Source organism: Carassius gibelio, chromosome B8 (genome assembly GCF_023724105.1).
Source record: "Carassius gibelio isolate Cgi1373 ecotype wild population from Czech Republic chromosome B8, carGib1.2-hapl.c, whole genome shotgun sequence".
In the NCBI taxonomy this organism is placed as follows: Eukaryota; Metazoa; Chordata; class Actinopteri; order Cypriniformes; family Cyprinidae; genus Carassius; species Carassius gibelio.
This window is the reverse complement of record NC_068403.1, coordinates 1,841,929-1,869,922: the sequence shown is the minus strand read 5'-3', so window position 1 is coordinate 1,869,922 and position 27,994 is coordinate 1,841,929. Positions and strand designations below refer to the sequence as shown.

Sequence of the window (27,994 nt, the reverse complement as noted above, 5' to 3'; positions counted from 1 at the left end):
ATTATTTTTAAGCGACACTCTAACATAACAAATGCTACAGTTTATTATTACTATGTTAACAGTGTCCACGGATAATATTATTAGCCACCTATTCTCTATCAGAAATGAAGTCGTAAATCCCTGTGTATTGGTGGATTGGCTGGCTCGTGATCCCGCAGTAATGGGCGGAAACTTCCTAAAATAACTCGTCTTGGAAAAGTGCACGCAATGGCTGGCGTTCTCCCGATAACGCGCCAGATCGCGCGCTCCGTCCAGGAGAACAAACTATGGCAAGCCAAAAGGGTCAGAATTACGCCTAGATTAAACGCGTTTGCATACAAAACGCCGTTTTTTACGGCGTTTTAAAACGGTATTAGCGCCGTCAAATACGCCGTCCTTATAGCAGACGCCGTAAAAAACGCGCGTAAACCGTAAAAAACGCCGCAAAAAACGGCGTTTTAGTGTTTGTAAAAAGCGCCGCTTTTAACGCCGTCGGCTTGCCACAGGACGCCGTAAAAAACGCCGTTCTGAATGCACAAAAGCGCGCGTTATTTACGGCGTTTTCCTTGTAGTATAATGAGCCACGCCCGCTGATTTCCACAGCCAGTAATAATGAACTGTTCTCACCCAATCAAAGACGAACAGAACCAGACCAGACTAATTTACCACAGATCGTTTAAGCGGAAGAAGTGCCTGTGAACTGATAGGAATATTAAGTAACTTTTTATATATTTTAATCGCTACAAACATTGAACATAGGCCGATTACACATCTTTATCCTACTTGAATGTAACTGTTAATTATTTAACAATTACAAACCCTAGTTTATATATCATTTACTACCCAAATACCTTTTATGTATATACATAAAGTGCTGGTTCGAAATATTCAATTAGCTTTGAGTCATTTAATTTCCAATACAAGAAATCATACATGATAACGGAAGTCGACCAGAGAGTGTGTAAAAGCTGTGCAGCTACAGAAGTTGGAGGCAATGGTCCTAGTCTTGTTGACCACTATACACCGCTACAACCGCTGGTTCGAGCCCCGCTCCAAACTGATTCTGGTATACAGGGGAGTTTATTTGCTGTTTAACAAACAAATATACGTTGAGGCATTGCTTCCACACATATCATTTTTTTCCGCTCTCATGATAATAATGAGTTGTTTAGTTAAAACGGCATATTTTCTCGTAATAACGAGATGTTACGTCCTTAAAACGACACATTTCTTTCTCAACAACATTTCATAAAAAACAGTATGATTTTCCTGTTATAGATTACATAATGTGAGCAAGCGAAGCGATTGTCCGAGCTGCTGTCGCCGTGGTCCTGACATAAAAGAGCATCTGCACGCTACTGAAATTCGAAGAATACACTGTTTTAAATGTATAGTAATATTTTTACTGTAACGTCATGCTTATTTGGATTAATCTCCAATCTTACTACAATATTCTATCCAATAACTGCATTCAGACCAAGAGGATATGACATGATCAAATCAAACCAGTTACAAAAAGAAAAAAAGAGGAGTGACAGTTTGATTCTATTATTATTACATCACTATTATTAATATTTCGTTCTGTCTGAAAAACGGAAAAACGAAAATGAAGCTATATTTTTCGTATTTTTTTGTTTGTGGATAAAAATGATCTTATGCATTTGTGCGTGAGCGGCCCTGAAACGCCACTTTTCAACTCAGCCTGTCTTCACTGTCTGTCCTAAAGCAGAATAAGAGTTCATCTGATACAGCTCTGCAATTTAGTCACATCGTTTCTTCATATTGTTTGGCTGTTGCGACTATATTTCTTGCAAATATAGATCTCATATAAAGAGCAACACTGCACTTCTAGGGTCGGTGGCGTCTGGGCTTCTTATCTGCATTGTCCTCGCCTCACACCCACGCTCAGCGCAGCCTATTCCTTAAAGCCTGGAATATACCCCATGCCCAAAGATTCGATGCGACGCACGGCTCGATTCAGGTAAAGATAGCAATGTATAGTCAATAATATATAATAATCGGACTAAAAATGGGCCTAACGCCGCCCACGCATGTGAAAGAAATATTAAAGAATAGTTTATTTGCTTATTTGTTTTTACCCACGAAAAAAACATCTAGCTTAATTTAAATTTTCCGTTTCTCAAACAAAACAAAATAACAACAACAATAATAATAGTCTAATAATTATAAAATCAAACCGTTTGTCACTCAAATAAATAAAATATAAAAAAAAAAAAACATTTTTTTTAACAGCAGAGAGAAGTGCATGTGGGTGACATAAAACAATTGCATGTGCATGTCAGTGCTGCTATATTGTTAGCTAAAACTTTTTAAAGGCTCAAATGAAATAAAATAAAAATTTAAATAAAAATAAAACAAATCTATTAGATTAAAAACTTAAACTGAAAATAAAGATGCTGCCTCCACAACAAAATAAATTAAATAACTAAATTAAGTAAGTTCTAAAGAACAACAAAAAATAAATAAATATTCTGTCAAATACAGAGTTTTAAACAGTATCTGCGCCGCAAAATACGTCGTTGTGATAACAAACGCCGTAAAAAACGTGCGAAAATACGCCAGTGACGCCGTATTTGACGGCGTTTTAGTGTGTATGAAAACGCCGTTTTTTACGCCGTTCATGTTGCCATATGACGGCGTAAAAAACGTCGTTTTGGTTGCACAGAGAACGCGTTACGGCGTTTTGCTAATAGTATAATGAGCCACGCCCACTGATTCCTACAGCCAGTACGTATGAACGGTTTTCCAATCGGCCAATTGTAATGCTGCTCATTAAAACTGCTCAGTCGGTGCCACATTATTTTATATTTGCCCGTTACATTTTTATTTTGAGCAAATCTGAGTCGTGATACTCTGTTCGTGTTTTCTGGATAATCGCAAATGTCAGTACAATTTAAATGAATTAAAGATTGTTTAAAGCAGTGGTTCTCAAAGTGTGGTGCGAGTAGCACTAGTGGTACTCAGGCTCCCTCTAGTGCTACGAAGAGGAATCACTAAATGAAACATTAATGAACGTTAATAAATTTTAATTTGATCTTTATTTGAGTAAAGTTGTTTTTTTTGGTTGTGTTGTTGTTGTTTTACATCTAAGTACAGTACAGTTTTTATTTCACTTTTGGTACAACACATTTTAATTCAATCATTTTTTTTCATTTACCGGTATGTAAGCACAGTACAGTGTTAATGCTCAAACTGTGTATTTACAATGTTGAAGTGGCTGACAACAATAAATAAAACTGCCTCGTGTAAAACTGTGCAGAGCTGTAGCTGAATAGTTAGGCCTACGCTGCTGAAATGTAATGTTGCTCATTATGGTGCTGCTTGGAGAGCCAAATATTTTCTGAAGTGGTTGGTATAAAAAGTTTGAGAACCACTGGTTTAAAGAAATGGTATAAAATGAATTCATGCTTTTTAAGAACTTCTCAGTAAAACATTTATTCTTTCCCCTTGTAGAGTCATCAAGGATCCAACTTATTATGCAATAAATTATGCAAAAAATATTTGGCAGAAGAGCTGGGCCAACAGATGAAACTGGTTCACTTTCATTAAATGGACAAAACATAGACCTAACCTTTTCAAGTTTGTTTAGAGTATGTCCCGTTATACATTATTACTTTCATGTTTTTATTTCTTGACTCCAAAAAAAAAAAAAAAAAAAAAACTGTCCCCAAAACATACAAATTTTTTTTTGGGAAAGTTGGTCATGTTTTTACATTTTTATAGACCCAAATAAGTGCTGCTTGTGGCAATGACTTTAATAGTCATTATTTTAATATGTAAATATGTTAAGATGTTGTAGTAGTCATTTTAATTTTAGGTCATGTGAATCAATGTCTGTGTTTAGGTCTTCTGGAATGTTGGTGAAATAAAAGTGCCAAGTTTCCACACCAAATTTGTTTTCTAATTTATTATTTAACAGTCAAATACATTCAGATCTTGCCCCACAATTTTTAACAGAGCTGAAAGGAAAAAAAAAAAAAGAAAAAAAAAAAGGTGACGCTTATACCTTCCCAAATCCGAGAGATCCTTTTATTGCAAGGAGCATTAATTCCCTGAATTCCTCTTCTTCTGACACACCTCTTGGCAGGTAGAGAGTCAGGGCACAGGTTGAAGCATATGGAATCCTTCAGGTAGGCTCCTCTTGGTCATAACATTCCACTTGGCACTTTTGCTAAAAAGCAAATTATTAACCACCACCTCCCACAACTGGCCACAGGAGTTCAGCCCAGAAGTGAACTGCTGGATCTTACTAGCCAGATTCAGATTTTAGTTTTGCTTTAAATAAGTTATAGGCTTAGCATTTAAAATAAATGTTGTTCGTAAATAATTGCAATATAATTTATTTTATGACATACAGTTAATTAAAACACGAGGAAGAGGGTTTTTCCTAATAGCAGGACCTTTGCAAATGTTTATTGAACTGAATCAATATAACAAGTACGGTATTTTGAGTGAGTTTACTATTAATAGTAACTAAAATTGTAACTATTTTCTCATTTTGCTCTATTTTGACAAAAAGAGTCCAAACAAAGCCACAGCAGAACAATGTCCTCTTCAAGCAACAGCAGCCTTTGGTATTAAATGATTCACTTTATTCCTCATTGAATGAATCAGCCATTTGAATTAATTATTTAATGTCTTACTCTAACCTCTCTTCTTTGAAAATTTACATTTGTGATTATAAAATTTTTCAAGGTAGTAGTAGCCTTAATTAAGAAGAAATTTAAAATGAGAAGAGTCTAACTTCAAATAGTCGCTAAAGAACATTTTTTGACTTACACAGAACTTTAAGGATAGATACATTTTAACAAAGACTGAAGTCAATCCAGAATAGTAGCTATGTAATATACACAAATTTAAACTAATTTAAACTGCCTAACTAAATTAAAATCCTTGCCCTAAAAGGATCTCTTGGCTTTGGGAAGGTGTAGGCTAAGTGTTCTAAAACTTAATTAACATTTTAAAGTCACTAAGCCAGGGCTGTCCAATCCTGCTCCTGGAGGGACACTGTCCTGAGAGTTTAGCTCCAACCCCAATTAAACACACCTGATCCAACTAATCAAGGTTTTTAGACCTACAGGAAATTTCCAGGCAGTTGTGTTGTGGTAAGTTGGAGGTAAACTCTGCAGAACAGTGGCTATCCAGGACAGAGTTTAGACACCCCTGCACTAATTTTGTCATATTCAATAATCCTGAATGATTAAAGGGATGGTTCACCCAAAAATGAAAAATTCTCACATCATTTATTCTAAACCCTTCTATACAGGTTTTTATAGACCTGTATAAATTGTAGTACACCAGAATCTTCTGTCAGCTGTCGAGTGCAATTGTTCAGCTTCTGCTGACAACGCAAAATAAAGATTCTCCTGGCCATCTTCATATCATTATCAACCAACCAACCAATCGAGTGATTAAAATAACAATCGAACTCGGATGTAAACTAGTCTGGTCTGAGTCAGGTCATCATTGATTGGGTGAGAACAGTTCATTATTACTGGCTGTGGAAATCTGACAGCTGACAGAAGATTCTGGTGTACTACAATCAACTTTAGTGAGGAAAGGATTGCTTTGTTTCAGATTATATAAAACATGGGCGCTGTCCTGCAACCATTTTTCTCCAACCGCAATTAAACACACCTGATTCAGCTAATCAAGCCCTCAACAGCATACTGGAAACTTCTAGTCCGGTGTATTGCAAGTTGAGCTAAACTCTGCAGGACAGTGATCTTCTAGGACTGAGTTAAGACACCCCTGTTTCTGAACCTTGGATTTGTGTGCTGTCTTTAGCACTAAGTTGAATGTTCTTATTCTATTCTTAATTATCTCTTTTATTATATTGCTGAACATTTTGCATCCTGAAATGTAAATTTTCAAAGAAGAGAGGTTAGAGTAAGACATTAAATAATTAATTCAAATGGCTGATTCATTCAATGAGGAATAAAGTGAATCATTTAATACCAAAGGCTGCTGTTGCTTGAAGAGGACATTGTTCTGCTGTGGCTTTGTTTGGACTCTTTTTGTCAAAATAGAGCAAAATGAGAAAATAGTTACAATTTTAGTTACTATTAATAGTAAACTCACTCAAAATACCGTACTTGTTATATTGATTCAGTTCAATAAACATTTGCAAAGGTCCTGCTATTAGGAAAAACCCTCTTCCTCGTGTTTTAATTAACTGTATGTCATAAAATAAATTATATTGCAATTATTTACGAACAACATTTATTTTAAATGCTAAGCCTATAACTTATTTAAAGCAAAACTAAAATCTGAATCTGGCTAGTAAGATCCAGCAGTTCACTTCTGGGCTGAACTCCTGTGGCCAGTTGTGGGAGGTGGTGGTTAATAATTTGCTTTTTAGCAAAAGTGCCAAGTGGAATGTTATGACCAAGAGGAGCCTACCTGAAGGATTCCATATGCTTCAACCTGTGCCCTGACTCTCTACCTGCCAAGAGGTGTGTCAGAAGAAGAGGAATTCAGGGAATTAATGCTCCTTGCAATAAAAGGATCTCTCGGATTTGGGAAGGTATAAGCGTCACCTTTTTTTTTTCTTTTTTTTTTTGTTTCCTTTCAGCTCTGTTAAAAATTGTGGGGCAAGATCTGAATGTATTTGACTGTTAAATAATAAATTAGAAAACAAATTTGGTGTGGAAACTTGGCACTTTTATTTCACCAACATTCCAGAAGACCTAAACACAGACATTGATTCACATGACCTAAAATTAAAATGACTACTACAACATCTTAACATATTTACATATTAAAATAATGACTATTAAAGTCATTGCCACAAGCAGCACTTATTTGGGTCTATAAAAATGTAAAAACATGACCAACTTTCCCAAAAAAAAATTTGTATGTTTTGGGGACAGTTTTTTTTTTTTTTTTTGGAGTCAAGAAATAAAAACATGAAAGTAATAATGTATAACGGGACATACTCTAAACAAACTTGAAAAGGTTAGGTCTATGTTTTGTCCATTTAATGAAAGTGAACCAGTTTCATCTGTTGGCCCAGCTCTTCTGCCAAATATTTTTTGCATAATTTATTGCATAATAAGTTGGATCCTTGATGACTCTACAAGGGGAAAGAATAAATGTTTTACTGAGAAGTTCTTAAAAAGCATGAATTCATTTTATACCATTTCTTTAAACCAGTGGTTCTCAAACTTTTTATACCAACCACTTCAGAAAATATTTGGCTCTCCAAGCAGCACCATAATGAGCAACATTACATTTCAGCAGCGTAGGCCTAACTATTCAGCTACAGCTCTGCACAGTTTTACACGAGGCAGTTTTATTTATTGTTGTCAGCCACTTCAACATTGTAAATACACAGTTTGAGCATTAACACTGTACTGTGCTTACATACCGGTAAATGAAAAAAAATGATTGAATTAAAATGTGTTGTACCAAAAGTGAAATAAAAACTGTACTGTACTTAGATGTAAAACAACAACAACACAACCAAAAAAAACAACTTTACTCAAATAAAGATCAAATTAAAATTTATTAACGTTCATTAATGTTTCATTTAGTGATTCCTCTTCGTAGCACTAGAGGGAGCCTGAGTACCACTAGTGCTACTCGCACCACACTTTGAGAACCACTGCTTTAAACAATCTTTAATTCATTTAAATTGTACTGACATTTGCGATTATCCAGAAAACACGAACAGAGTATCACGACTCAGATTTGCTCAAAATAAAAATGTAACGGGCAAATATAAAATAATGTGGCACCGACTGAGCAGTTTTAATGAGCAGCATTACAATTGGCCGATTGGAAAACCGTTCATACGTACTGGCTGTAGGAATCAGTGGGCGTGGCTCATTATACTATTAGCAAAACGCCGTAACGCGTTCTCTGTGCAACCAAAACGACGTTTTTTACGCCGTCATATGGCAACATGAACGGCGTAAAAAACGGCGTTTTCATACACACTAAAACGCCGTCAAATACGGCGTCACTGGCGTATTTTCGCACGTTTTTTACGGCGTTTGTTATCACAACGACGTATTTTGCGGCGCAGATACTGTTTAAAACTCTGTATTTGACAGAATATTTATTTATTTTTTGTTGTTCTTTAGAACTTACTTAATTTAGTTATTTAATTTATTTTGTTGTGGAGGCAGCATCTTTATTTTCAGTTTAAGTTTTTAATCTAATAGATTTGTTTTATTTTTATTTAAATTTTTATTTTATTTCATTTGAGCCTTTAAAAAGTTTTAGCTAACAATATAGCAGCACTGACATGCACATGCAATTGTTTTATGTCACCCACATGCACTTCTCTCTGCTGTTAAAAAAAATGTTTTTTTTTTTTTATATTTTATTTATTTGAGTGACAAACGGTTTGATTTTATAATTATTAGACTATTATTATTGTTGTTGTTATTTTGTTTTGTTTGAGAAACGGAAAATTTAAATTAAGCTAGATGTTTTTTTCGTGGGTAAAAACAAATAAGCAAATAAACTATTCTTTAATATTTCTTTCACATGCGTGGGCGGCGTTAGGCCCATTTTTAGTCCGATTATTATATATTATTGACTATACATTGCTATCTTTACCTGAATCGAGCCGTGCGTCGCATCGAATCTTTGGGCATGGGGTATATTCCAGGCTTTAAGGAATAGGCTGCGCTGAGCGTGGGTGTGAGGCGAGGACAATGCAGATAAGAAGCCCAGACGCCACCGACCCTAGAAGTGCAGTGTTGCTCTTTATATGAGATCTATATTTGCAAGAAATATAGTCGCAACAGCCAAACAATATGAAGAAACGATGTGACTAAATTGCAGAGCTGTATCAGATGAACTCTTATTCTGCTTTAGGACAGACAGTGAAGACAGGCTGAGTTGAAAAGTGGCGTTTCAGGGCCGCTCACGCACAAATGCATAAGATCATTTTTATCCACAAACAAAAAAATACGAAAAATATAGCTTCATTTTCGTTTTTTCCGTTTTTCAGACAGAACGAAATATTAATAATAGTGATGTAATAATAATAGAATCAAACTGTCACTCCTCTTTTTTTCTTTTTGTAACTGGTTTGATTTGATCATGTCATATCCTCTTGGTCTGAATGCAGTTATTGGATAGAATATTGTAGTAAGATTGGAGATTAATCCAAATAAGCATGACGTTACAGTAAAAATATTACTATACATTTAAAACAGTGTATTCTTCGAATTTCAGTAGCGTGCAGATGCTCTTTTATGTCAGGACCACGGCGACAGCAGCTCGGACAATCGCTTCGCTTGCTCACATTATGTAATCTATAACAGGAAAATCATACTGTTTTTTATGAAATGTTGTTGAGAAAGAAATGTGTCGTTTTAAGGACGTAACATCTCGTTATTACGAGAAAATATGCCGTTTTAACTAAACAACTCATTATTATCATGAGAGCGGAAAAAAATGATATGTGTGGAAGCAATGCCTCAACGTATATTTGTTTGTTAAACAGCAAATAAACTCCCCTGTATACCAGAATCAGTTTGGAGCGGGGCTCGAACCAGCGGTTGTAGCGGTGTATAGTGGTCAACAAGACTAGGACCATTGCCTCCAACTTCTGTAGCTGCACAGCTTTTACACACTCTCTGGTCGACTTCCGTTATCATGTATGATTTCTTGTATTGGAAATTAAATGACTCAAAGCTAATTGAATATTTCGAACCAGCACTTTATGTATATACATAAAAGGTATTTGGGTAGTAAATGATATATAAACTAGGGTTTGTAATTGTTAAATAATTAACAGTTACATTCAAGTAGGATAAAGATGTGTAATCGGCCTATGTTCAATGTTTGTAGCGATTAAAATATATAAAAAGTTACTTAATATTCCTATCAGTTCACAGGCACTTCTTCCGCTTAAACGATCTGTGGTAAATTAGTCTGGTCTGGTTCTGTTCGTCTTTGATTGGGTGAGAACAGTTCATTATTACTGGCTGTGGAAATCAGCGGGCGTGGCTCATTATACTACAAGGAAAACGCCGTAAATAACGCGCGCTTTTGTGCATTCAGAACGGCGTTTTTTACGGCGTCCTGTGGCAAGCCGACGGCGTTAAAAGCGGCGCTTTTTACAAACACTAAAACGCCGTTTTTTGCGGCGTTTTTTACGGTTTACGCGCGTTTTTTACGGCGTCTGCTATAAGGACGGCGTATTTGACGGCGCTAATACCGTTTTAAACGCCGTAAAAAACGGCGTTTTGTATGCAAACGCGTTTAATCTAGGCGTAATTCTGACCCTTTTGGCTTGCCATAACAAACGCGCTTCACACGATCTGTGCGTGTCTGAGGTCAGCGACTGTCTGATATTTGATCGACACGGTGTCTGTAAAACCTTCAGCAGTTTGTTTCAACACAACAAAGCCATCATTGTCTTCGTGAGGGTAAGAGAGCTTCTCCAGCAGATCATCTTGACTTTGTTTGACTTTTTTTGCCGTAACATTTGTCACAGAGATTCTGTGACCTTTTTATATCTAGCTAATGCTTCATGATTTTTCATTTATTTTTATTTTTGTTTTGTTTTTCATTCTTTTCTTGTGCACTGCATAATAAGGCTATGTCTATTCCACAAAATAATATTGTTTTGTGGTTTATTTATATTTATGCATGTGTATTTTGTTCACATTTTATTGTTTTTATCGGTGTGGTGTTGTTGTCTGTGTGCACAGGAAGCTTGTGACACTTAAACGAGTTCCTTGTATGTGCAAAAAAACATACTTCTAATACTTCTGACTTCTAATATTTTACAGAACTTCTTGTGCTACACATGCAAAGAATATGTGGAGGATTTGGGAAAAATACCTCAGCAAATGTTGCAGGTAAAAGAATGATATTAATATAAAATCAGCATATGTTCAATGAATGTGAAAAAAAGAAAACATTTTTCCCGATTCTCATAAATGTAGGAATCGAATGTCAGATTAGTGGTGATTGGACAGTCATCGTGGCGTCATATAGAGGTAGGATGAGTTTATTAATATACAGTTAAAATACAAAATGCTTGAAAACTTCGAGTCAAAGAGAAACTGTTGCTTATGGAAGTCTGTTTTGTTTTTTCTTGATGAATCAAAAATTTAAAAAGTTAACTGCAACTTTTTACACAAAGTTTCAGAATTTAAGTGGTTCGTTATATTTAATATGAGATATATAATGATCTAAAAAATGAATTTGAAGCATAATTTCAAAAAGATATTTTGTAGTGCATGTTTGAGCTGAGTTTGTGTTGCTGTAACACAGTTCTGACAGCAGGCGTCGCCAGTGTGTGGCGTTCCGAACGCTTCGAAGCAGTGAGTCATGTTGATTCAATTGATTCGAAGCTTCGAAAAGATTCGTTTCTGCTAGCACTACTGTTAATCTCGCAGTTCCTGTTTACATCTCAAAAATTCTCTAGTCCAATCAAGTTTCAGTAAAGTTGATTGAGAACATTTTCAATGTTTTTTGTGCAATGCAAAACTACTCAGTGCTGTCTTGTTCTCTGTGATCTCTTCTTGTTTTAGGCTTTCTGCTCCCTGACAGGCTACTCTCATGAAATATATGTTGATCCGGAGAGACAAATTTACAAAAAACTTGGGATGAGAAGAGGAGAGACATACATGGAGACACGTATTGTGCTTGATTTAGTCACTTCTCGTGTGTTAAATGTCAAAAATAGCTGCTCTGTTGAAGAGTTCACTAATGTTTTAATCATAAATTGACTGCATGAAATAGATGCATAGCTTATTTTGTCATTGTATACACACATCTCCATGCTTTAGAGTGATGTGTTTAACTGAATGTGCCTGTACTCTGTATGTGCAGCGTCCAGCAGTCCTCATGTGAAGTCTGGGCTCGTGATCGGGAATCTGCGGAGCGTGTGGCGTGCCGTGAACAGCCCTGCGTTTGACTTCCAGGGAGATCCGCTGCAGCAAGGAGGCGCTCTCATCGTAGGCCCAGGTCACACACACGTTCTGATTCTGCTTTCATCTCTGTATCTTGACTCGATCTAAACATTCAGTGTTTTATTTCTCAGCTCCAGAGGTTCATTTTGCTCATTTTGACATGAACCGGTTGGACCACATGCCCATCAACTGGTTGCTTCAGTTAGCAGGCCTTCAAACGCTGGACTTCAGCGGTTCACACAAAATCATTCACATCTGAAGGGAAAGGGAGCTTTTAAGAGTTAGACATGATGGAAAGGCGCTCGATGCTTTATAATGCAATGCTGGTCTTTGTTTGAACAATGTAAGGGCTCACAATTGTTGTTTTTTTTTTTATATATATCATTTGTGTTTAATAGGAGCAAGCCATTCCACTGCTAGGGACCCTTGATTATATTTGATACATTACACACACACAAAAATATCTATCTATCTATCTATCTATCTATATCTATGTATATACACAGGTCATATTGTGGTATAAAACACTTGTTTCAGTGTAAATCTCATATAAATATGTCCAAGTTGTGTTTAATTCTCAAGAAATGGATTTACCTAAAGGAAATTATAGGACAATTATTATTATTTTTACATTGTGCATTGTTTAAATTATTCTCATTATCATTGGAGTCTACAAAACAATAAAAAACATTTTAAATAAATATTTATATAAAAGACTATACAAAAAATGTTGCCATCATGTGTAAATGCTTTACAATTATTTTTCTATTTATTTTATTATTGTGATTGTTTACTTACTGAAGTATTACTAACTTCTGCACAAATTACATTTAAGTCATTTAGCACGATTACCATAATGCAGAAATAATATACGGTTTAAATAATATATTTTACATTACAGTTATGTGACAGTGTTTTAAACATGAAAACATAATGCAAATAATCTTAAAACCGATTAGTCTCTCGATTTTTGTGGATTTCGGGAGCATTGGTTAGAATTCCTGCAGGTGCCCGGATGTTGTGGCGCACTGACGTCACTCCCCAAGCTTTTAGAAACTTGCTCTCTCTACGTCACTGGCAGGACAACTGCCTCGAATATACTTTGGTCTGCAGCATATGGAGTCGTTTAAAGCCAGACTATGCAAACTAAAGCGCAAATCCTGCTTCTATCGCACCTTCGCGTCTGAAACGCCATTTTCTCGCGCGTAGGAAAGCATGAAGCGCAAGAGCGAGCGTCGGAGCGAGTCGAGGAAGAGACTGTGCGCGTCTCTGAGGGAGCAGACGGAGTCCAAGCGCGAGATTTACCTTCGAATCACAGGTAAACAAACCACAGACGGAGTCCAAGAGCGATCTAAAGGGTCATACGAGTCCTGTCAGGGGTGTGTTTGGCGGTCTATATACACGAAACCACATACTAAGTGTTGTTTATGTCGAGATTAGCGCTGAGTATACGTCAGGATGACTCTTAAATTGCATTATTAACAACTAATAGTGTCTCTCTAGAGACGAAACTGTTTTCTTTGTTCTGCTTAACGGCTGTAAATCACCGAGAATGGATCAAAGGGTTCAGTCAGAGCTAAATGAGATTCTATTGGCTGATCGGTACTTCTCTCCTAGCAACGGCTTGGGCAGCGTGCCAATTAGAATGGAGTATTGGCTGCTGCTCGATTTAAATCCTGTAGGGAGGGGCTTAGTGTGATTGACGTGCCACCGTCAGCCAATCAGACGGCTGGGAAAGGTTTCAACGTCGCGTTTGATTTTAAACTCCGCTGGACTTAAATTTTGGAGGGAGGGGCTTAGTGTGATTGACGTGTCAGTGTTGCGACCGTCAGCCAATCAGGTGGTGGGAAAGGGTTTAACGTCGCGTTGGATTTAAACCAGACTGAACTTTATTCAGACTTCAGGCGAGAATAATAAGATCGCTTGTGTTTTGTGGCCTTTAATTATTTACAAAATTTAATCAGAGGGATAATTCTAATCCATAATTTTTAAATACAGGTTTTACTGTATAAAATAGGTTCGACAAGGGGAAAAAATATTTTGCTTTTTTTTTGTAGTTCGATGCATTTCTTGAACTTGATTTCTTCATAAACTGTCGACGGAAGTTAGTTAGCTTTGGTTGAATGTGTAAACGTGTGTTGACTTTAGATTTAGTGTTACGTCTTTTTATTATTAAGCTATCCTAAATCAAGATTAAAGCATGTTCCGGAACGACGTTGCAATAGAAACGTGCGATCTGTCGAACTGCATCGAGTTCATTAAAGGTGAGTGTCATACTTCTGTGTTTTCTTCTTAATTATTCTACACATGTTTTGTTGTCTCGCGGTTTGTCTGAGAACTCACTTCCGGTTCGCGGATTCAAATCTGTTGATTCAAACCATGCAGACTCTGCAGGAAGTGCGGTCATTACTTTATAATTTTGTTTCTTGTGTTTTTCAGATCAGCTGTACTTTGCTCTTCTTCATCAGAAGGTGAAGAGCACTCCTGACAGACACTGTTTCTGCATCGATGAAGAGCTTTCCTATGAGAAGTGAGCATCTAATTGTGCTTTCCTTCTCAAATACTGATATCAGCCTTTTTTTTGGTTTAGATGTTCAGTATTAAGAGTTTTCTTCCATGCATATGGTTTTTATGGATTGCACCAGGCTTTTATCAATAATCTCTTCGATTTTTATATTTGAACAGCTTCTATGCGGACTTTGGCCCGCTCAACCTGGCCATGTTTTATCGCTTCTGTTGCAAACTCAACAAAAAGCTGAAGGTAATGATGTTCTAATAAATACAGCATTTGCATGCAAGCATCTTATGCTTGTTTTTATAATATTTAAATGTTAATTGTATGTTCTGTTCTACCTCAACAGTCTTGTGCCCTTGCAAAGAAGACGATTGTGTTTTATACCTGTGGTGACCGAAAGAAACAAGCCAATGCTGCGTATTTGATCGGCTCTTATGCTGTAAGTTTTCCCTTCCATCTATAGATTTTGCTTTTATGAAAGTTCAGCCTGTTGCAATGTTCAAATATATATCTTTTAACGGTTTTGCATGAACTTTGCATCTAGTTAGGTGTGAAATAGTCACTTGTTTGTCCTCTTTTGTAGGTAATGCATCTACAGAAAACACCAGAAGAAGCGTACAGCCTTCTAGTCTCGCAAAATGCATCTTATCTACCTTTTCGGTAATTTTAATCTAACCCCTACATGCATTTTTGATTAGATGCATGTTTAAATCAGAAGCATTTTTTCATTTCTAGATTTCATCTTTGACTTTATTTATTGCATTCAACAGAGATGCATCTTTTGGAGCGTGCATGTACAATCTGAATATCCTCGACTGTCTGCTGGCCGTTCACAAGGTGATCAGGAGTCTCTCTGGAGCTTAATCTGATGTGTTTGCCGGTCCTATATTCCTGCTGATCACATGTTGTTGTGTGTTTCAGGCTCTACAGTTCGGCTGGCTGGATTTCTCCAAGTTTAATGTGGAGGAATATGAACATTATGAGGTGGGTTTTTACCTGAAAATGTGCGTGGACATTTGCAAATTCCGATATAACACATTATAAGTTTTAAGATCTGTCCGTGCAAGATTTCAGCCGCACACTGACCGACTCAACGATGCTTTAATATCTTTTCCAGCGTGCAGAAAATGGAGATTTCAACTGGATAATTCCAGGGAAGTTTTTGGCTTTCAGCGGCCCTCATCCAAAGAGTAAAATTGAGAATGGTGCGTATGTTCACCCATTAAACCAATGGTTTCCAAAGATGGGATTCTGTATAGATTTATATACACTTTCCTCTTTCAGGATACCCTCTTCATGCCCCTGAAGCGTATTTCCCCTACTTCAGGAAGCACAACATCACCACCATCATCCGGCTCAACAAGAAAATGTACGACGCCAAGCGTTTCACAGACATGGGCTTCAAGCACCACGACCTGTTCTTCGTCGATGGCAGTACGCCCAACGACGCCATCGTCACCAAGTTCCTGAACATCTGCGAGAACGCTGATGGAGGCATTGCTGTCCACTGCAAAGGTTGGGGTTTTTCAAGCCTTAATAGACGTCATATTACTTAATATTTCCTGTGTTGTAGTATATTGGACCCTGGAGCACAAAACCAGATTTATACATCATCAATAAATAATCTTTCCATTAATGTATGATTTGTTAGGATCGGACAATATTTGGCCGAGATGCAAATGTTTGAAAATATGAGGGTGCAAAAAAAAAATCTAAATATTGAGAAATAACAATAAAGTTGTTCAAATGAAGTTCCTAGCAATGCATATTACTAATCAAAAATAATATTTTGATATATTTACGGTAGGAGATTTACTAAATATCTTCATGGAACATGATCTTTACTTAATATCCTAATGATTTTTGGCATAAAAGAGAAATGTATAATTTTGACCCATACAATGTATTGTTGTCTATTTCTACAAATATACCTGTGATTTTGTGCCCCAGGGTCATATTTATTCATTTAGCAGACACATTTCTCTAGAAGGGACTTAGGCTGAGAAATGAATTACCCCCAAAAGATCATTTAAAGTTATTGTTGTTGTGTTGGATGAGAAAAGCATTCAATAGACATTTGCTAAAGAGCCTGAAAGAAAGCCTTTGATTCTACATTTCGATTTTAACCAAGAGTACTGAAATATTAAATTAATACTTTAAAAAAAGAAAAAGGGTTGAATAGTTACTCCAACTGATTCGTTCAGAAGCAAGTGACTCTTTATGAGTGAGTCACTGAATCATTGACTCACTTGATTCATTCAGTTACAAATCGCCGCTGTTTTTTGATTGGTTAGAGACGCTCTACAGTTCTGCAATTGCTTTGGAAACATTTACATCTGCAAAATGAAGCAAAAATGGACAATGTTGACTATTGTTTAAAATTTAACCGTATTCTTGTTTATTGAACTGCTGTATAGAATCAATATCACCGTTGCATTCATGCAGATTTGGGGATAAACTGCACTCTTGCTGGTGTGATATTGCTAAATTATATCATGTGATATGATTTGTTTTGCACCCATATCTTGAATGTTAGGCTTGTATAACTGCATCTCTAATATGCTTCATGCTATCAGAAATTCTGTATAAACAACCTTATAATTGTTTTTATTGCCTGATTCAGCAAACCCACCTCAGTTCATCTGTGGACATGAGTCTTCCGGGTTTAGTTTTTCAGTGTCATGAAGTAGAGTTGTTAACAGACCAATCACGGTGTGTTTCAGCCGGTCTGGGCCGAACAGGGACACTGATTGGCTGTTATATGATGAAACACTTCAGACTGACTTCAGCTGAAGCCATCGCATGGATCAGGATCTGCAGACCCGGTTCAGTCATCGGACCTCAGCAGAACTTCATCGAGGAGTGAGTCTTCGATATCAGCTTCAAAACATCACGATAATTCCTGGGATTCACTGCGATAATGCTATTTCTTTAGAGAGAAGTATTATCTTTGCTGTGTTTAGTGTGTTGTGTGCATTACGGAGTACACGTGATGTTTAATTCATCCAGGACACCAGAGGGCGCTCTCACGCAGAAACACCACATGCATCACAGAAGTAATAACACTGAAGACACTCCCGAATATGGACAAAGTATCCAGTTATCACTGAAAAAACGCATATTAGAAATAGAGAAATTTTAACTGATGAAACATGAAGACAGTAAACATAAAAAATATATGGTCTATCTTTGTTCTTTCAATCATTCTTGGCTATTTTTTTTTTTAAGGAAGGTATATTTATAATGCAATACTGTATATAATCTGTAATATAAAACCATGTCTGGACACAGAAATAAGTTGATTCATACTCGACTGTGATATAAACTTAATTAGGAGATAAAGCATATAAATGCTAATGCTAATGCATGCTCTGATGTAACAGGAAGCAAGCGAGTCTGTGGACTGAAGGCGATCTGTACCGCCAAAGAATAAACGAGCAGGAAAACGGCTCGAGTAAATCGGCAGTGGCTGGAATCCTGTCCGGAGTGGAAGATATCTCCATTAATGGGACAAACAAGAACATTTCACAGAGGAAAACCGCCTCGGATATGGTAAATGAATCTATTTGTTCTGGAACATCCCGTGTTTGAGAGTAACAGCAACAGAGTTACATGGGTCACAAAGATGCTGTTGTTTTTCTGATTGTTAACCAGGTTGTGTTTCTCATTGGTTAGCACACGGAGGAAGAGGAAGAGGAGTGCGGAGGACTCACACAAGGCGATAAACTCAGAGCGCTGAAGAGTAAGAGGCAGTCCAGAGCATCCACGGGCTCCGTATCGTAAGTGTTTCTCTTTCTACACGTAGCCATCGAAGAAGAAATCTGCTCCTGACGCTTCAGTACAGTCTGTGATCGGGTTCAGCTAATAAAATATGATTTTTATCACCATTTCAGAATTTCATTTATTTTTGCAATGATTTCAGAAAAATGCTTACTAGCCTTTATTCTACATTCCCATGTTTAAATAGTAGTTTTATTTCAATCTCAGTCGTCCAATAAGTGTTATATCACTGCAGTTATTCTGATGTTTACTTGATAAAAAGCGTTTGTACAGTTACACTAAACGTCTAAACTATCAATCAGACGACAGAAGTGTGGATTCGATTGTGTGCAACAGGGAAGTTTTAATCATGTTGATTAATTTAAAAGCTGTATAGGGTTTAGAACTATATAGGCAGCACTTTATAATAAACTTTTCACACAGTTTGAATCATTAATACAGTAAACGTGTGAAGAGCATCTCGCACGTGGATGGTTTTTGATGTAGGTTCATGTGTTTGCTGTCAGAAGATCAAGGTTTCTCTCTCTCCATCCAATCGTCTATTAAAGTGTTTCTGCCTCGTGTGGCTCGTTTGATGATGTGAAGAGTGTGAACACGTGATTGATATCCTGTGTAACAGAGAGATGGCGACTCCTCCTGTGGCTTCTCTCGCTGCATGTGTGACGCAGGACACCGATGCATCTTATCTCTGTGCTTTCTTTTGTTGTTGTTGTTGTCCTTTTGCATGTTTTCATCACACTGAACTTTTTGTTTTTTCTTTTATCTGCAGGTTAGAAGAAAATGCAATACACTCCAAATCAACATCAAGGTCATTAAGGTAACTTACTTTTTTTTTTCTTTTTTTTTTTATGCATAAAGGTAACTTTTTTTTTTTTTTTTTTTTCATGCATTTATTTTATCATAATTTGTGTATTTTTCATAAAATGCATTTTATATTGTGCATGTTTATATAATTGATATAGTAATGATTATATTTCATTATAATGCATGTTTATTTTATTTATTTTATTTATATATATATATATATGTATAAAAATTGGTATATTTTTCAAATAAGTTATTTTATATTTAAAAAAATCTATTTTATGCATAATGTATATTAATGTTTTTATTTTTATGATTTTTTTTTCTTTTTTTTAACTGTTATAGTTGTTCGACGAAAGAGATTATTAATAAATTAATGGGTATATATATATATATATATATATATATATATATATATATATATTTTTTTTTTTTTTTTACTGAATTATTCAGCAATTATTTGTGCAGGATTGTAAATCTATCAACAGTCAGTCTTCATATAATCTGTAAAATATGTTCCATGCAGCTCAGACAAAAGGAGAAGGACTCGGGCTTCCCTTGGATCCATCAGAGCCACGAGGTAAGCATCTCACTGAGCTTTTAACCCTTTTGCATTAAACTTGCTAAAGCGACTTTGCTCAAGTCTGACGTCCATATTCACGGTTGACGTTTTCCTTTCACAGCCCTTTACATTCAAGGCTCGCTAAATCTTTAGGCAGCTTGCACGTAACGGCCTGTGAAAAGGATCCGGTGTTTTCTGTTAGCGCTGGCTCAGTGGCCAACAGTAATTTCATCAAGCAGTCGAGCTTAAGGCACTTAAGTCCAGTGAACGGTCAGAGATCACTGCAGCTGTATGGCCTCGGCTCAGTAAGTGTACAGCGGCCCTCGTGACCCGGCGTCTCTCGTCTCTGCTTGCACACTTTCCTCTGCTGATGATGATTCATGTCAAACGACTCTCACAGAAATCACAAGCGCTCTCGGTCTGCGAGTGTGACTCTGAGCCGTTTACATCTGGATGTAACGAGCGTCTCGTATTCATCAGATAGATGAAGGATTTCAAAGCTGAGAAGTTTCAAATCCTAGTTTCAGCATCGAAGTTTGGAATTATATATGCTCAGGAAAGCTGCATTTATTTAATCATAAATGCAGTAAAAATGTGATATATTATTATAATTTAAAATATCAGTTTTCTGTGTGAGTATCAGTTAAAGTGTAATTTATTTCTGTGATGCTCCGCTGTATTTTCAGCATCATTCCTCCAGTCTTCAGTGTCACATGATCTTCAGATTTATTTATTTATTTTTCCTCTGGATGCGTTCAAAAATAGAAAGCTCAAAAGAACAGCATTTATTTGAAATATAAATATTTTGTTACATTTATAAATGTCATGTTTGATTACATTTAATGCATTTTTTTTTACTGTGTTCAACTGATAATAATTAGAAATGTTTCAGTAAACCATCATATTTTCATGATTTCTGAAGATCATGTGACACTGAAGATTGGAGGAATGATGCTGGAAATACAGCGGAGCATCACAGAAATAAATTACAGTTTAACACAGATTCACACAGAACACAAATATTTTAAATCACAATATTTTACTGTATTTCTGGTGAAGTAAATGCATGCTCGGTGAGCAGAAGAGACTTAAGAAACGAGACGTGTGAGTGCCAGCTGTGAACGTGCCTCTATTCTGAATCCGTAACAGAATCAGAGATTAGTTTTAACGGCTTTTTATCTTTTCACTGCCTTGACCATCTCTGTCCCGAAGAAGGAAAGTGCTTCACACAATGCCATCGGTGCGCTTTCACAGACCATGGTATCAGATTTCCTCCTTTAACTTCTTTCTGCTTGGTATTTATAAAGCGTTTCTGAGCGTCTGTCTGAGTTTAGAGCATGTGCATGATCGCTGCTCGTCGTTCTTCTCGTATGGCTTCGGTCTGTAATGTATTTGTTGTTTTACAGTAACTCGATGTCCAAGGCTCGAGCTCCTCTTCTCCGCTGAACCTGGATCCAGTGAAGATCACTCCAGTTTTACTGCTTCATGGTTTCGTCGAAGTGATCTACTACTATAAACCAGAGTCACACTGTTTTTTTGGGAAATCAGCAGATGTTAAGCATTTTTATTTGATCAAGAGAAAGCAATGAATTTTATTTTTAAATCTGAGAGCTTTAAGCATATGTGAAGTTTGACTTTTTATGCCATTGTAAATATCATGAGTGTCAGAAGCTGCCTTTGTCATCATGCATTGTTACTAAAAATGTAATTTTTTTTTTTTTTTTTTTTTTTTTATAAATACTGTATCTAGTACTTTTATTAATACTTGTGCTAAGCATGACTGAAAGCTGTATATAGCCTGGAGATTTTTTTTTTTTTTTTTTTAATACTGTAAATACAGCATACCTTTTTAATTTTGATCAAATTTAAATCATGATTATTTCACATGTCTATATATACATATATATAATAGGAAAGGATTTGAGTCATATCCCTTTTAATAAATCCTTTCTGCTATTGCACATGTAGTTGTTGAATGAACATTATTATATATTTCTATTTACTCACATTTAGAAAAAAAATCATTTAACTTAAAATGCGAAATCCTTTATTCAAATGTATAAATTGTGTAGGTTAACTTGACTATACACACAAAATTAATAAAACGGTTAATTAAAATTGAAGATGATTTTTTTTAAATATTAATAAAAACATAATCATTTATTTAAATTTATATTTTCATGTAGGTTAACTTGTACTAAAATAACTAAAAATAAAACTGAAATATGTTAATAAAACCATACGTAGACTAAAAAACTACTAAAAAAAATGGTAAAGCTAAAATGAAAACTACAAAAATATGTGTAATTGTTCAAGTTAAGCTAATCTAATAAACTTATTTGACTAGAAATGTCTTTATGACTGCAATCTCCGAAATTAAAAGTTCTATATTTAATATTAGTTTTGGGTGGAACAGCTCCTATGGCAATTAATTTGATTTGAATTCTTACAAAAAAAATTAAGCATGCATGTCTCACAAAAAGAAATGCAATTCTATATGAAATACTTAATAAAGGTATTTTATTCTTCATTTCCTGAAAAAAAAGAACCATCCATAAATGGCACACATTAAACAAAATAGAAATGTGGAAATGATTCTGAAGTCTTGGGACCTGAACTCGAGGTCATGAGAGAAATGCAGCAGATGTTACTGAAACACTGTTTCACGCGGGAGGCTTTATCTTAAACCGAATCAAATAATGCGGGTTTTCTGTATGAGACAGCTGCTGAAACAATGAAACAAAAGACGGTTTGATGACGTAACTTTCGCGCCACCGTCACCGCCCGCCTTTCCCTTTAAATCGATGTGAATGTAAACATTATGCGCGGGAGACGTTAAACTGCAAGAAAGAACGCACGCGAACCCACTTCCTGTACAGCACGGTTGCCAGGTTTAGACAACAAACCCCGCCCATCTGCGTTTCGTTGTGTGGCTCCCAATTTAAACAGTAAAATCTTTTTTTTTTTTTTTTTGGCGGGGTTCCTCTGGTAACATTCTCATTTTAGGTGATAAATATCACGTTATTGGGGTCGGCAGCAACAGTGTAAAAGTATCCCAGTTCCCGCGGGAAAACCGCGAACTTGGCAACACTGCCGTACAGTACAACAACGAGCCATGTGATTGGACGGCCGTTGTGTCCGTCAGAAAGAGCGCGCTCTGCCATGTTTAAAAAGTGTCCCTGCGTCGAGCCACGATTTGCGATTTGTGATTGGCCGCGCGGAAGTCACAGCGTCAGTCATTGGTTCGTTCTCTAAGCGCAGTGACATCCTCTTCGCTGATTGGTTGGGCGCCGCGCTCGGGCGCGATTTCCAACGCGGGAAAGTACCGATTGAGCTCGGATCACTGTATCAGCTCCTGCCAGTGAGAGGAACGGAATCAAAGGCGCCGCGGTCTGGAACATTGATACATGTAACATCGGGAATGACTGCCTTTATTACACAGCGACTAACGGCACGTTAACGGCGGGATATTCCTCCAACTGCACTTATTTTCACACATTTATTTTTAACTAAACGGTTTTAAACTTCATTTTAACGGAACGTTATTAGCGATGGCTGACAGCAAGCATCAAGTGATATTCTGTAACGACTCGCCGAAGAGAGTTCTGGTGTCCGTGATCAAGACGACTCCCGTTAAACCGAGAGCGGACTCTCTGGTGCCCGCCAGCCCCGGATTCAGTGACTTCATGGTGTATCCGTGGCGCTGGGGTGAGAACGCGCACAATGTGACTCTGAGCCCCGGGTCTGGCAGCGGAGCCGCCTCACCGACCGGAAACAGCGGCTCTCCCGCCGAATCAGACGTCAATTCGTGCCCTGAACACCTCCAGGTGAGAGTCTGTACCAGTAATAGTTAAACACACTGTATTATATCACACACGTGCACTGATATATTTTTATTAGCACGTGTTATTGCAGAACGAAGTGATTTTGATATTCAGCACGTATATAATCGTTACATTAACACGCCGTTAGTAAAAGGCGCGCTTTGAATGGGATTTTAAATTCTCCTCCTGGAAGTTAGGCGTGACGTCACACGTGCGCGCCAAAATGTGAGCGATTATGCTTCTAGAAAACACCAAACGTTCCCTCAAACTGACTGTTAACACGATGATATAAACGTGTTTTGTTAGAGTGTCCTGCTTTAAATGATACGTTTTAACTCAAAACGTACATTAATATTTATTTATTTATTTTTGTGGAAGTTTTACCGTGGGAAAATGTAACGTTTCTTATTTAATCAAGTATCAGTTTGATATATTGGGTATAATTGTTATTTTGAATTAACTTATATATTTATAGGTACAGTTATGTATTATAGTCAGTGAAGTATTACAACTGATAATATTTTAAGTTTTATTTTTGAGTTTGGCCTCAAGTATGGCGTAAAATTATAAATAAATATATCACATTTAACTAATTATGACTATCCATATGATGTAGAATTTTATATTATCATTAAAATCTTAAAGTGTGGTGTTATTTTAGTATGTGGTAACCCTATTTTAAGGTGTTTTTGTTAGACTTTACATGTAAGGTTACTTACTATTGTAATAACAAATAAATTATGCATAATTACATACAAGTAACCCTAACCATATAGTAGGTACATGTAATTAATTAATATTACTCAGTCCTTAAATGTATTATTACTATGTAACCACAATGGTTTATTTGTTTATTACGTTTAGCACCTTTCACTATTGGATCATTATGTCATTATTTGTATTTAATATGTAATTTTTAATAAAAAAGACACTTGTCTTATTCAGTGTTTCTTTGTCTGAAGTAAAACAAATTTATTGTGTTTTCACTTATTTCATTTTATTGATGTATTTTGTATTCCAATGTGTTTTTACTTTTTGCAGAACGCTTTGAGATGCAACTTTTAATGGAGCTATAAAAATAAAGTTAATAGTTATAAGTAAAGCAATGTTACACAATACAGATTGTTTCAAAGCAGTGTTACAGTGACAAACAAGAAATAAGTAACATTATAAATGTTGCAAAATGTATCAATGATAAAAAACAATCTGAATTAGAATTTTGAACTTTCCGTTGATGTCTGGTTTGTTAAGAGAACGGTATTTGGAAATATTTACGCTAGGAAACGTACTTAATGGAACATGATCTTTACTTAATATCCTAATGATTTTTGCCATGAAAGAGAAATGTATAATTGTGACTCATTCAATGTATTGTTGTGTATTTCTACAAATGTACGTCTGTGACACTGATGACTGCTTCTGTGCTGCAGGGACACATGTGTAGCGTTCTGTCTAACATGTTCCCGCGGTCTTATTTCAGGATGGTATTCGGCGTGGACGCCCGCGGGCAGACACCGTCCGAGAGCTGATCAACGAGGGCGAGAACTCCAGCAGCCGCATCCGCTGCAACATCTGCAACCGCGTCTTTCCCCGCGAGAAATCTCTACAGGCGCACAAACGCACGCACACGGGTCAGCGCTGCTACAGTGAGCCGTGTTTGTGTTCAGATGTCAGAACGAGAGCGCTAACGTTCCTCTTCTCGTCTCAGGTGAAAGACCGTACCTGTGTGATTATCCGGACTGTGGGAAAGCGTTCGTCCAGAGCGGACAGCTGAAGACCCATCAGCGCCTCCACACCGGAGAAAAACCCTTCGTCTGTTCGGAGAAAGGTGAGCATTAGCGCTGTCACGGATTCGGCCCTGAATAAATGTCTAAAAGTCTAGATTGGATCATCACTATAAATAATTCTACATGATAAAAAGAAAGCTTTAAAAAGATGGGTATCTGTGATCGGCCTCAAAAATCCTGATCAGAGCACGTCTAGTGTAAACCTTAATTATAATATTGTCTTATTCAGAATACACAGGTAATAAAAAATCAAACAAATGAAACCGCGGTAAACGTAATCAGTGATACTCAGAAACACTGGTTGGTTGGTGTGTATTTCAAAGCTCTGTTTTTCTCCTCGTGTGTGTGTGTGTGTGTGTGTGTTGTAGGTTGCAGCAGTCGATTCACGCACGCTAACCGTCACTGTCCCAAACACCCGTACGCCCGTCTGAAGCGTGAGGAGCCCGTGGGGGGCCCCGGGAGATCACAGGGGGCCGACAACAAGGCTGTGGCTGAATGGCTGGCAAAGTGAGTACAACATCGACACACTCAAAGTACTGGCGGAAAAAAAAAAAAATATATAAATTTCAAATATTGGTAGAAATTAAACCCTTTTTTTTTTTTTTTACCAGACATTTCCAAAAGATGTGTCATTAGTCACTCGTTGAAATAAACATTTATAATTTTTTGGAAAAGTGTGTGGAAAACCCCCACAACCGATATTTCTGCAGTCAATTTTTTTTTATATGTGACCCTGGACCACAAAAATACCCTGGCCTATTTTTTGAGCTTGCTATTTATACGTCATAAACAATCTCTGCACTGATGTATGTTTTGTTAGGAGGACAGTACAATCTGTCATTTTAAAGAAATTATAATAATTTAGTTTTTCTTTTAGAAATATAGATTTGTCTTTTTTTTTTTTTTTTTTTTTTTTTTTTTTTTGATATAGTTTAGATTTTTTATATTTTATATATTTTATTTTTGAAACTAAAATTATAAATAGTAGGTACTCTTAAACTAGTTTATTTTTCAAATGTTTTTTTATACTTTTTTTTATTAGTGATTAATCGCGATTAATAGCATCTAAAAACGTTTTTGTTCATGTGTATATTTATAAAGACACACACATACTGTATACATTTATACATGTATATTTTATATATATATTTAATTTATAGACATAACATTTTTCGTAAATTCTGTGTAAATTTCTGTGTATTTATATATGAACATAATATACACAGTGCACACATTATATAAACAAAACTTTTATTTGGGATGCGATTGATCGAGTTACTCATTAAAACAGAGAGTTCAGTCCTTGATTCTGATTGGCTGAGCCGTGTTCAAAGCTGTTCTAAATGACTCTACAATGTAACAAACACCTTTGTTTACTTCTATGTGTTGCTCGGCAACCACTTTGTAGCAACCACAACTGTTTCTGAGGAGCTACATTATTTGGTGGAAGAATACTGTTGTTATTAATAACAACACTTTATTTTCTCTGTTTTATTTTGTGAAACCTTACTACGTGTATGGAATAACTGGTTTATAACAGCAGTAAGCCCCGTGAAGCCGTGGTTTACAGTGAATTTATATCAGCTAACAGTGTTTCAGTCAGCCTCTTGTGGCTTACTGCTTTATTTCATAGGTTTAGTTTTTCAATAATGAGCCTGAAGGACCAGAGTGACGGTGTGTGTGTGTGTGTGTGTTGTCAGATACTGGCAGACGAGGGAGCAGCGGACGCCCGCGCAGACTAAAGCTAAGACACTGAGTAACACTGCTATAGAGGACCAGGAGCAGCAGGATCCTCTGGACTTCCTGCCGTCTGACGAAGGTGAAGAAGAGGAGCAGGACGAAGAGAAGAGCGGCGGCAGGCGTCTCCAAGAGCAGCGCGAGCGTCTTCACGGCGCACTAGCGCTCATCGAGCTAGCTAACAATCTCTCCGCATGAGCGACTTCCCTCGCGTCCAGACCCTCCCGGGCTTATATAAGCTACAAGCACCTTACTTTGCTTCCTGTTGTACCTTTAGGCTGCTATGATGGTAGTGATATCATTATATGAAGAATGTGGTCGTTTTCTCAGCTTGTTAAGGAGATGATGAGACGTCTCGTGTTTGTTCCGTCGTGCACTTTTGTTGGAAAGAGTGTGTGTGATGTGATATCAGTGTGTGTGTGTGTGTGTGTGTGTGTGTGTGTGTGTGTGTGTGTGTGAAACAGGGTGCGGTGACCGACCTGCTAAAGATGAAGACTTACTGACGGCAGATGGCATAGCGCTTTTATACATTAGTCCGGTTGGCTTCGTACGCCGTCGTCCATCACATCGGTCATGTTTAATCATGTATTTATTCTCTATTTAAAGCCACCGGCTCAGGCTTCGCAATAACGTTGATCAAACTAACCAGCTTTAAAGATGCCGCATTGGTACACGCTTCTAAACTAGTGTATGAAGCACTTACCATATTAATCTACGACTGTACTTCCAAAGATCAAAATGAGATTCTGGATCCTAAAAAAAAAAGCACTTCGGTGTCGATCCGTAACACTACGTTTTATTTCTCTCTTCGTGTGCTTCAATCGATTCGTTTCGGATTACGATGTTTCATGGATTCGTTTGGAAACTGGAAGATGTTCGTCATTGAAAAAAAACTCATTTTATAATAACACCCCCCCTCCTGAAATCCTTGGGAAAGCCGTGCACGAGCCGATCCGGTCTCGACAGCAGAATGTAATCGAGCGTTTTATTCTGAGATGTTGTTCGCTGTGCTCAAAAGACTTTGTACAGATGTGTGAACAGGCTTTTCCTCATTAGTTTTAGCACTTCAAGTCTTCATTAAATGATATGAATCCTTCCTG

The 27,994-nt window shown here is 36.8% G+C and overlaps 3 protein-coding genes across 9 annotated transcripts; all 3 read left to right on the top strand.

Moving 5' to 3' along the window:
* The first annotated feature begins 14 nt into the window (after positions 1 to 14).
* On the top strand, positions 15 to 12,620 carry prxl2c (peroxiredoxin like 2C). 3 transcript variants are annotated; one of them, XM_052563089.1, is made up of 7 exons: positions 28 to 265; positions 10,270 to 10,391; positions 10,758 to 10,826; positions 10,914 to 10,967; positions 11,505 to 11,610; positions 11,806 to 11,940; positions 12,017 to 12,619. In XM_052563089.1, exons 1-7 carry the CDS (start codon positions 208 to 210, stop codon positions 12,142 to 12,144), a joined length of 672 nt encoding a protein of 223 aa, XP_052419049.1. In that variant the 5' UTR covers positions 28 to 207; the 3' UTR covers positions 12,145 to 12,619. The 3 variants fall into 3 exon arrangements, with proteins under 3 accessions (XP_052419050.1, XP_052419051.1, XP_052419049.1); XM_052563090.1 differs by lacking the exon at positions 10,758 to 10,826 and having other exon boundaries at positions 15 to 265; positions 12,017 to 12,620; XM_052563091.1 differs by lacking the exons at positions 10,758 to 10,826; positions 10,914 to 10,967 and having other exon boundaries at positions 16 to 265; positions 12,017 to 12,620.
* A 277-nt stretch (positions 12,621 to 12,897) lies between these two features.
* cdc14b (cell division cycle 14B) lies at positions 12,898 to 21,507 on the top strand. Of its 5 annotated transcripts, XM_052563947.1 has the most exons (17): positions 12,898 to 13,203; positions 14,063 to 14,149; positions 14,325 to 14,415; positions 14,571 to 14,646; positions 14,747 to 14,839; positions 14,984 to 15,060; positions 15,171 to 15,237; positions 15,322 to 15,384; positions 15,518 to 15,605; positions 15,685 to 15,915; positions 17,124 to 17,262; positions 17,784 to 17,952; positions 18,076 to 18,179; positions 18,950 to 18,997; positions 19,511 to 19,564; positions 19,668 to 19,851; positions 20,953 to 21,507. In XM_052563947.1, exons 2-17 carry the CDS (start codon positions 14,086 to 14,088, stop codon positions 20,953 to 20,955), a joined length of 1,551 nt encoding a protein of 516 aa, XP_052419907.1. In that variant the 5' UTR covers positions 12,898 to 13,203; positions 14,063 to 14,085; the 3' UTR covers positions 20,956 to 21,507. The 5 variants fall into 5 exon arrangements, with proteins under 5 accessions (XP_052419907.1, XP_052419905.1, XP_052419908.1 ...); XM_052563945.1 differs by lacking the exon at positions 14,063 to 14,149 and having other exon boundaries at positions 12,899 to 13,203; XM_052563946.1 differs by lacking the exon at positions 12,898 to 13,203 and having other exon boundaries at positions 13,720 to 14,149.
* A 1,242-nt stretch (positions 21,508 to 22,749) lies between these two features.
* Positions 22,750 to 27,990, top strand: znf367 (zinc finger protein 367). Its single transcript, XM_052563877.1, has 5 exons — positions 22,750 to 23,373; positions 24,851 to 25,001; positions 25,079 to 25,198; positions 25,526 to 25,664; positions 26,858 to 27,990. The coding sequence occupies exons 1-5, from the start codon at positions 23,098 to 23,100 to the stop codon at positions 27,090 to 27,092; spliced, it is 921 nt and encodes a 306-aa protein (XP_052419837.1). The 5' UTR covers positions 22,750 to 23,097; the 3' UTR covers positions 27,093 to 27,990.
* The last annotated feature ends 4 nt before the right edge of the window (positions 27,991 to 27,994 follow it).